General features: G+C 45.8%; 2 protein-coding genes across 2 annotated transcripts; one reads left to right on the top strand and one right to left on the bottom strand.

The window, feature by feature from the left end:
* Positions 1–867: 867 nt before the first annotated feature.
* LOC121812949 lies at positions 868–2,411 on the bottom strand. Its single transcript, XM_042216224.1, has 2 exons — positions 2,044–2,411; positions 868–1,695 (listed from the first exon to the last, which is right to left on the bottom strand). Exons 1-2 carry the CDS (start codon positions 2,278–2,280, stop codon positions 868–870), a joined length of 1,065 nt encoding a protein of 354 aa, XP_042072158.1. The 5' UTR covers positions 2,281–2,411.
* Positions 2,412–2,830: 419 nt separating this feature from the next.
* LOC102311374 (7SK snRNA methylphosphate capping enzyme) lies at positions 2,831–9,572 on the top strand. The gene is made up of 8 exons (XM_042216232.1): positions 2,831–3,285; positions 4,951–5,355; positions 5,456–5,724; positions 6,233–6,530; positions 6,613–7,180; positions 7,252–7,464; positions 7,949–8,057; positions 8,722–9,572. The coding sequence occupies exons 2-8, from the start codon at positions 4,979–4,981 to the stop codon at positions 8,772–8,774; spliced, it is 1,887 nt and encodes a 628-aa protein (XP_042072166.1). The 5' UTR covers positions 2,831–3,285; positions 4,951–4,978; the 3' UTR covers positions 8,775–9,572.
* The last annotated feature ends 17 nt before the right edge of the window (positions 9,573–9,589 follow it).

Here is a 9,589-nt window from a genome sequence, read left to right as displayed (position 1 = left end):
GAAGTGACATAAAATGGAAATATTCAAGCATATATATTTAAATTTTCATGTAAAGCATCAATAGTAAAAGTACCTCAAAACTGTACTCAAAGTAAAAGTACTTATCAGTCTGTCTAAAATGTAGTAAACTCTGGCCTTAGTGGAACATGTATTACATCTTAACTTTTTCATGTCCTTGAATCTAAAATTTAAAATGTGAGGTGGTGCAGCTGCAGACTCACAGTGCTGTGAAATGTTTGAGTGGATGAGTGGGTCTGTTGCTCTCTCTTAATCTGGATAAAACAGATGAATGTAAACTCAGTCACGTGCAGGCAGCTTCTCTTTCTGAAACAGGGAAACATGGAGCACCATAAAAATCTTGCGCTGTTAAACTGTTAGAGGTGTTAGCTGTTTGAGGTGTCAAACATATGGCACGTGGGCCAGAACTGACCGGCCAAACAGGCCAATGTGGCCCACTCGGTCGGTTTAGATAACATGATCGGGAACCATGGAACCATGGATCTGAACTTTTCAATTTATTTTCAACAGGTTTCAATTTTCTGACCAATAAAACCGTTGCTTGTGGTCTGCAACACACAGAGTTAAAGACAAACAATCAAATCGCATACTGCTCCTGTGATTTACTACACCAGCTTTACTTTATAGTGAAGAAAAACTGAGACCCAGCATTAAAGATGTACTTCATTTACTCAATAAATCAAACTGTGCATCCAAAATTAATCCGTGAAAGATGTTGTGTGGTGTTATTGTTCTGCTCCTATCCCCATGCTAGCCTGAAGCAGGGCAGATTCATTCAGCAATCAAGAGAAGAAGGAAATAAAACTTAAAAGAATAAAAAAATATAATCGCAATCAAAAAGATAAATGGTCATAACAGCAAAAAAAATTGACTGCAAATTAGGAGAGATAACGGGAACCACTCAGTGTCGGATCTGTAGAGTGCTAAAATTATACTGTTACTCGAACCATCCAGTCGTTCTCTAAAATTGAACATTAGCTTCCTTAAAAGTGCTTTAAAAGTCCAAACACCCACAGCTACAAACATCTGGCTGGCACTACCACTTCTAGGTATCCTGCAAAGGATTCTCATCGCATCATTATATGCAACATGCAGCTTCTGCATGCTACATTGTTTGTAGGATGACCACAAGGGGGCAGTATATAGCGGTGTGCAATACGCTTTAAACAAAGCCACTTTAACTGGAAGTGAACAAAAGCTGAATTTGCGTGCAATAGTATTTGCCTGCACATAGAGCTTACACCGTTGTCTGTATATGTCATCATCATCATTCATTTGCTCAGTAATAAAGTGACCGAGGTATTTCACCTTTTTATGAACTTCAAGAGTTTTTTGTGCCAGTTTAAACAAAGGGAAATTTAGCTGTTTATCCTGCTTGGTTCTACATATCAAAACAGCACTTTTAGCAGCATTGTACTCAATGTCATATTGCACACCATATTCAGTACAGACATTAAGAAGATCCTGTAACCCAGCACTGCTTGGACTAAAAACAACCAGGTCATCTGCATACATAAGATGATTTATCAGTGCTTTACCTAATATACACCCAGTGTTACAGGCTCTCAGCTGTATGGACAAATCATCAACATATAAATTAAATAAAATTGGAGACAAAATCCCACCCTGTCTGACACCATTGCTGACACCAAAGGGGGCAGAAATACTGCTTCCCCATTTAACCTGCATGTTCTGATGAGCGTACCAGTAAGAGAGAATCCTCACGATGTATTGAGGAACTCCCCGTCTCTTCAGTTTATCAAAAAGTTTTCTGTGGTTCACTCGATCAAAAGCCTTAGAGGCATCAATGAAACACATGAGGACAGATGAATTTTTAGCCCTATACAAACTGACTATTTCCTTGAGTGCATATATGCACATGTCAGTGCCGTGCTTTGGTTTGAAGCCAAACTGATTATCCAGAGAAGAGATGAACACACTAACTCTGTCAAACAAGATTCTTTCTAACACCTTAGATAAAATACTGGCTAGTGCAATCGGCCTGTAATTATCCAAACAGCTCACTTTTGCAGCTTTGTCCTTCATAACTGGTACCAGTAAAATACACAGCATTGAGTCTGGTAATATGCCATGAATCATAAACCCAGTGAAACAGAGTGCTAAAAGAGGAGCTAGCCTTAAACTAGCATGTTTTAAATGTTCTGCAGTGATGTGATCCAAACCAGAGGATTTATTATCAGACAACCTATGAATGGCTTCATATACTTCATGTGTCCTTACACTTATTGTGTCATTACTCATGTCAAGATTGTCCTCATATGGTTCACTTTTTATACAGTTAAACAACGCACTGTAATGCTGTCTCCATAATGCTGCAATGTTATCTGCCCCAGAAACACCTTCAACAGTTGATGACGTTTATCTGTTATCCTGGAGGATATGATCGGATATAGGGAGTTTATATTTCCTTCAGAGCAAAACTGAGGGTATAAAATCCCACATACTAAGGGGACGAGTTCACGCTCCCTCTGAGGGAAACAAGCGTTCAATTCAAACGTCTCTTGCTGAAACTTTATTAGACTCATTAACTATCTGTGTTAACACGTGCAGCTGCCGGACACCGCCCGGTGAACCGTTAATTTTCACCGTTACGCCGTTTGTTTTCCGCTGTGCTCGCCTTTCTAGTCAGGCACTGCTCAGGACACCTCTCTCCTCGCTCCATTCGCCCGCCCTCCCCGAATAACGCCCAATCAACATCGCAGATCCCGTGAAGGCCGGGGCTCAACTTCGCACGCGATTGGACACTTTTGCTGTCGAGCACGAGGTCCCTGCCGTCGCGTATAAGAGCGCGTGCTCGAGTATCTGAGCACGATGAAGGCAGCTAGTAGTTAGTAGCTAGTCGTAGCAGAAGTCTACTGTTATAGTTGAAGTCACGGGCCGTTACAGAGCACACGCACACTGACCGGCACATGCACGGGGAGCTGGGTGCGGGCTTGTGTTCATGCACACAGCGGGTTTCCGGTGGTGTTTCGGGACTTGTTTATCTTTGAGGGGCGTGTGTTTTTGCTCCGTGCTAGGCGGCTAGCTGCAGAAGCTAACTGTGTTTGTTTCTTGTAGTGCAATTGAATTATTCATGAGGGCTCGCAGGGATTGGCGGAGTGAGCGACGGGGGCGGGGCTAGGACGGGGTTTCCTCGGGATTTTGGGGGCGCACGCACGCACACGCGCTGACAAAAACATAAACCGGATATTTCTAAGACTCGGAGGGTGAAGTCTGGACGGCGGACGGTGATCTCTGCAGGACACTGTGAGTACAATCGATCAGTCAGTGATTGATTATTGATCGACGACGTTTGCCTGATTTGTTTGAGTGAAGAACTTTGAAGTAATCAGAATAAATCAATGTTGCTTTAACGATATTTGTAAGAATTTTTATTTCGATTATTCTTCAAAGTAAGAGTCACAAATAAAAGTGACACTTTGACGCACTAATCAGAAAGAACTCATGTAGGTGCTTTTACTTTGAAACATCAGGATGTTGAACTTCCTTCAGGAGGTCACAGTTACGTTTGAGATGCAGTTTTTGTCTCGTTCACCCCTCTGAAGTTTACTTCTTCTGCTCATTTATCACTAAAGCCTTGTTCAGCGCCCTCCATAATATGACAACTTTGTCCCTGTTTGGCTGCCCTCCGGAAGCCTGCTGAGCACACATCGCAGTCTGATTGGGAGGATGTCAGCCCAAAGAAAACTAAAGTTGTCAGGTTACATACAAATTTCTGGAAACCATCAGGATGCAAAGCAGAGGTGGCAGGATGTCTGATTGGCTGTGTGATGGAGGCAGGGTATAAAAGAAAGTTCAAGCTTAAGTCGGTGCTGAGGGTCCTTCATCCCAGTTTCAGCTCAGATTTCCCTCAAAACTGCTTTCATTGAAAGATGCTCTTCCTTATGGCACTTATACTTAAAGTCCTTTTAGGGATGAAGTTTGGGCTCCTTCTGTGTGTTATTCTGGCACTGAGGATCATTTTAAAATGAGTTTTTTAGAAAACCTTTTTGAGTTTAGACGTCCCTCCGTTGTTTCAGGGTAAATATCTGATCCCGTGGATCCTCAGGAGTGGAGCTCAGGTTAATGCAGAATGAGCTTAAGGTCTGTTTACAGATGGTGTTTGACGGGCGGTGCTGCCAGCCTTCACATGTGTGTGAATGTTTATCCCTGCAGTTTGGCTTTCTCCCTTCCAGCTGATCCAGGAATGTGCAGGGGGAAATGACGGTCCCAAACAGACTAATCGCGGTTGTTCCAGGCTGTGTCGATGTCGATGTGTAGTTAGAGGTGGAGGTCATGTTACGATGTGCCTACAGCGCAGATTTAACCATGAACATGAATCCCACTTTAGGAGGGAGAGAGACAAGTTCGCTTTGTTTGACAGGAGCAAACCTGGGACAAACACTGTTAGCTAAGCGGGCAGCAGAGTGGTTAGTTTGCTGAGCTATCAAACACTCTCTGTTACAGTGCAGCGTGTTCATAGTAACTGATAACATTCATCACTTTTACACAAGAACATAATTTATAGATTTTTACGTTTCTGCAATAATCCGCTCAGCTGCTGTTTTTAAACTCGATGGTTGTCAGGTTTCCCCTGCGAAGTCTATCTGAAAAGGGTACATTTTAAATTTTCTTTTAGCTTTACATGGAAATTTTTGCTCAATAATAAAGAAGAACCTGAAAATGGGAAAAGCAAAAAACGAAACGGATAAAGAAATAAAACCCTGAGTGAGGATGAAAACACAATTAACGGATAATAAAACTTCTGGTGCTGAGTTCAGGTTCAGCTGGGTTTTTTCTGTTTGTATTCACTCTTCTAATAGAGCTTCATTAATGAGGTTACGATCAATAATTCAGTAATTATTATACATTTATGTCTCATGGTTTATCTTAAGTTGCTGAATCTGACTCCACCCCCTTCTTCTTTTGCAGGTCACTGTGATTGGCTAGACGGCAGAAGATGATGTCAGTGGACAAAGAGGCGGTCCTCACCCATGAGGCGCCCATCAGACTCAGCCCCGTCTTCCCCGCTGCCATCAGCCTATCAGAGCAGCCGCAGCTGGCTAAACCCCTCCCCATCATCCGGGCTAAAAATGGCCTCCAGCCGCCTGACGACAGCCAGCCGGCCCTTCCGGCGCCGCCTCCTCCTCCATCGACTCAGCGACTCGGGAAGAGGCGTTACTCCATGGGCGTGGGCTTCAAGGGGCTGACCAAGCGCCAACGCCGCGCCAACAGCGACAGTCTGTCAGAATCTGTGTTACCGAGTCACTTCCTGTTGGGCGGGAACATCTTTGACCCGCTGAACCTGAACTCGCTGTTGGACGAGGAAGTAAACAGGTGAGGAGGTTATTGGTGGATTCATTCAGAGATCAATATAACGTCACTGCTGCAGGATTTAACGCTGACACCACCTTTATGCTCTTCCCCTTTTCTTCAGAACAACCAATCAGGAGACACCAAAGTGCTCACCCCTGCCGTCACGGGGCGAAGACCCCGTAGAGATCCTGGTGCCTCGTGACATCACTGATCCTCTGAACTTGAAGGGAGGGGGAAAGGGGGGTGAGGATGGACGAGGGGTCCTGCTGTCCCCACTGAAGTCCAAGAGGAAGCACAGGACCCGACACCACAAAGTAGGAGCAGGGGACGGCGAAGGAGACAAGGAGGTGGCAGCAGCGCCGCTGTTTCCCCACACAGGTGGATTCAGAGGTGAGACACCTGCAGCTTTACTGACACCCGGTGGACGAGCAGGAAACTGCAGCAGCTCACACAGTAAATCTACAGGTTTTTTTCAGATATTCATCAAGATATCAGAGAAGCGCTCTCATATTTAATGCAATAATGTGATGCAGCAGGTTATTAGTTAAATTTTTTTTTCAGTTTTTTGCTCGTTTTGCGGGCTATGGTCCCCGTCTGTAGTCCCTCGTGGTCCGAGGCTCCTCTGTATAACTGTAATAATTGATCTGCATGGCGCACTGATCGTTTTTGTATTCCTTCCTGTGAATGTCTGGTTTGAGTCTGTAGCTTTAAATCAGACATGAACCGTAACAACGGCTCTGAACTTAGTGGATGAACCGGTGTGGTGTGTACACATAAACTGAGAAAACAACCGGTGGGCCTGTGTCCTTACACTCGCTCGTACCTGGCTGCAGCTGTTCTACCTGCAGAGTCCACCTGAGTGAAGTCTGTGCATGGACGTCTGTTTTGTTGCCTGCAGTACCGTTGTTGAACAAAGAGGGCAGCGTTCCTCCATCTCCTCTCCCCTGTGAGCTCAACACTGCCATCACCTGCCGAGATGACGTGGCCCCGTCCCCCATCCTGCCCAGGAGGCACACCCACCCTCCACCTGGCCTCCCCCACAAGCCTGGGAGCCAGGGTGACGGGCGGCAACGAAAGCGGCGACGCACCACCTCGACAAGGTCGGCAGATGGTGCTGGAAGCGCCATTGTCACAACGACTGTAGCTCCGCCAAGCAAATTCCAGACACCGTTAGTGGGAGGGGCTAAAGCTGCCAGGTGAGTGTGTCGTCTAAACTGAGTAGTCACTGTGATCTGATTGGGTGTCTTTATCACATGACATCTGTACCACCTCCTGCAGGTGTGGAGGACCTCAGACTGGTTCCACTAACCCCAGAGAGAAGAAGAAGGACAAACACCGCTACCAGTACGGGAACCACAGCCGTTACTATGGCTACCAAGGTTTTTATGGAGACAAGTGGGAGGGGCGGGTTGGGGCAGAGGAAGACCCAAGGCTCCGGGTCCTTGAAGCTGATTGGTTCAGAGACAAGACGGTTCTGGATGTAGGCTGCGGCACTGGTCACATGACACTGGCTGTTGCCCGAAAATTTAACCCCACCCACATCTTGGGGGTGGAGCTAGACAAGCAGCTCGTCCGTGCTGCCATACAGAACATTAGACACTTCCTGTCACATGACCTGGTGCTGGAGGACAGACGGAAGAGGAAAGACACGGTAGCCCCGCCTCCTCCCGAACAGGAAGGGGAGGAGGGGCAGGAGGAGTTGATGAAGGAGTTCCAACAGGCTCTCTCCCTCCTCTCCTTCCCTCTGTCTCTCAGGGTGAGTCGGGGCCCTCTCTCAGCTCCTCCCCTTCTCTCTCCTTCATCCTCTTCCTCCTCCAGGTTCCCCAGTAACATCACCTTCATCCAGGTGAGTCTCGCTCTCCATCAGACCCCTCGCTGGTGTCCAGCCACCGCTCACCACTGTGACTCCTCCCACAGGGCGACTACGTCTCAGACCGTGAAGCTTGGCCTGGGCGGGGCCATTATGATGTCATCATGTGTCTCAACGTAACCAAGTGGGTGCAGCTGCAGTCAGGTGACGCAGGTGTGGTTAGACTATTCAAACGAGCCTATCAGAGCCTGTCGCCAGGTGGAATATTTATCCTGGAGCCACAACCGTGGAGCAGCTACTGCCACAGCAAGAGAGCCTCGGTAACGCCTAGCAACATGAATATAATCATGCAGTTAGTGTGTGTGTGAGAGAGAAACAGCATCTGTCCTTTGCTCATCCTTCTGACACAGTGTGATCGATGACAGCAGGAAGTATTCACACGTATAAAGATCAGATTTTACACGTAGAGATAACAGCAACAGGAAGTGACGGTGCTCAACACTGTGTGTCTATCACAGTCCCGTCCTTTAGAGTCGTAATGGTTTCCTAAAAGATCAAAGGGTATGAGTAACTATGGAGTAACTATGATCTGATATTTTGCATTAACTTTGTTAGTAAAAGTGTCCTTGTGTATTCATTTGCAACACTTTGAGCATTTTGGCAGAAGAATGAATTTATTCATGGGTACTGGTTCACTAAACACGCATGCAGGGAGCGTCTGTAAACATCTGTGCTTCTGTGTATATACAAGAACATTCAGCAGCACGTGTATCCAGTAAAAAGTTCATTTCTGTGGTTTTCCAGAAAACAACGTTCAGTCACTGCAGGAGTTTGAGGCTCAGGCCTGAACAGTTCACCTCCTACCTGACGGACAGCGTGGGCTTCAGCTCCTACAGACTCATCACACACACAGGTGACAGCATGCACATACGCACCCATCAGGGCTCCGGTGTATTCTGGCTCATATTTGACCACTCGTTTTGGCAGGATCGGTAGAGTTAGTTAAATTTGTTAGTTTCTGGGAGATGGACCTGTCCAAAAATTTTCCATGAAGTTGATCTGAGCTTTGGGAATGCCGTTGCAGGCGTTTAATTTTAGCCTGCTTTATCCCTCCCAAAACCAGGTCTGATGTGTTTGTGATCATTGCCTGTAGGAACACTGAGTTGTGTTCAAAGTTTAATCATCTTGCTGTTAAATAATAAACCATTAAACATGTTTGCCGTACACTAACCCAGAAAAAAGAAAAGTTAAACATTAGCCGGACACTTGTGCCTGTGTGAGTGGATGGATGACCACACCTGTAAATACAGTGACACAGATGCTGAAGTATGTGAGCCAGCTAATGCTACCCAGCCTAGCTGTATCCATAGACTGTATGTCAGCATTACTGCTGATGATTGATATCCCAGTAAAATCCTGCAGTTTCACTGAGCACACCTGCCGCTCACACCTTGGTGATGCCTTGTTAGTTAACAGCAGCAGGCCTGAATAACTGCAGACGTTTACCTGAAGACTGTTACACTGCACAGGTGTGTGTGTGTGTGTGTGTGATCTGAGCTGTCTGCTTGTGTTTCCAGGTAACCAGCGGCCCATCTACCTGTTCCATAAAGGCTCTGTGCAGAAGAAGTGAGCTCACGCCTTCGGCGTCCTTCTGTTTCTATGGAAACAGCATTAAAACTGTGACTGAACAAACTGCTGATGTCGCACAGCAGAAGAGAGAGAACTGGAACCTGATTGGATGGCATTACTCCTGTGGATGTGATTGGTTGAGTACAGGTGTCCATGTCCACCTAAACCAGTAACATGATTTTTCCATTCAATGAGATTTCCCCACACAGACGTGATATCATGTGTCTGATGCTGGGATTATACTGGTTGTTGATCAGATCAATAAGACTGTAAAGCACAAAGAAATAACTACGTTTCTATTGGCCGCTGGATACCAACAGGAAGTGGTTTTTCATATTTCTTCCACTGCTTTTTTTCCCCTGTCAAAATAAAGCTACTGACTCAAAATCCCTGAATTAAGGCTGCTCATTTGTCTTTCAGGTTTTATGTATAAAGTACAACATATTGTGAACTCCTCACAGTATGACCTGAATTGGCATTAAATTTGTTAAACCTGCCTCAGATTGTCTCTTTCATGCTCTCTGCTAATAAGCAGTTAGATGGAGACCTGGAAATTCAGAGGATCTGTGGAAAGCTGCAACAACATAACAAGGAGGAGTACCATCTCTACTCCAGGTCCTTCCTGAAGGATCAAGCTCCCCATTCCAACCCTAAGAAGGACAGCACACATCCTTCAGAGGAAGAGGAACAGAGTCAGTGTACAGCACTGGTGGAGTCCAACATGACACCATGTGAGGTCTGCAGCAAGCAGGTTTATCTAAAGAAGACATCAGGAAACTCTGATCTAATCAGTGCACAAAGAAGAACGAAAGTTTC

This window comes from Haplochromis burtoni, unplaced genomic scaffold (assembly GCF_018398535.1).
Source record: "Haplochromis burtoni strain Fernald_Lab_line unplaced genomic scaffold, NCSU_Asbu1 Contig_973, whole genome shotgun sequence".
NCBI classification, from domain to species: Eukaryota; Metazoa; Chordata; class Actinopteri; order Cichliformes; family Cichlidae; genus Haplochromis; species Haplochromis burtoni.
Note: the sequence above shows the minus strand (reverse complement) of the source record. Positions and strands in the feature narration are given on the sequence as shown.

What these genes read in the sequence shown, in the direction of transcription:
- LOC121812949 (XM_042216224.1), bottom strand. Translation starts at nt 2,280, where the DNA reads ATGAGTAATGACACAATAAGTGTAAGGACACATGAAGTATATGAAGCC. An exon ending in TGAAGGACAAAGCTGCAAAA is followed by an intron (nt 1,696 to 2,043) that starts GTGAGCTGTTTG and finishes ATGCAGGTTAAA; the next exon opens with TGGGGAAGCAGTATTTCTGC.
- LOC102311374 (XM_042216232.1), top strand. Translation starts at nt 4,979, where the DNA reads ATGATGTCAGTGGACAAAGAGGCGGTCCTCACCCATGAGGCGCCCATC. An exon ending in GTAACATCACCTTCATCCAG is followed by an intron (nt 7,181 to 7,251) that starts GTGAGTCTCGCT and finishes CTCCTCCCACAG; the next exon opens with GGCGACTACGTCTCAGACCG. An exon ending in GCCACAGCAAGAGAGCCTCG is followed by an intron (nt 7,465 to 7,948) that starts GTAACGCCTAGC and finishes GTGGTTTTCCAG; the next exon opens with AAAACAACGTTCAGTCACTG.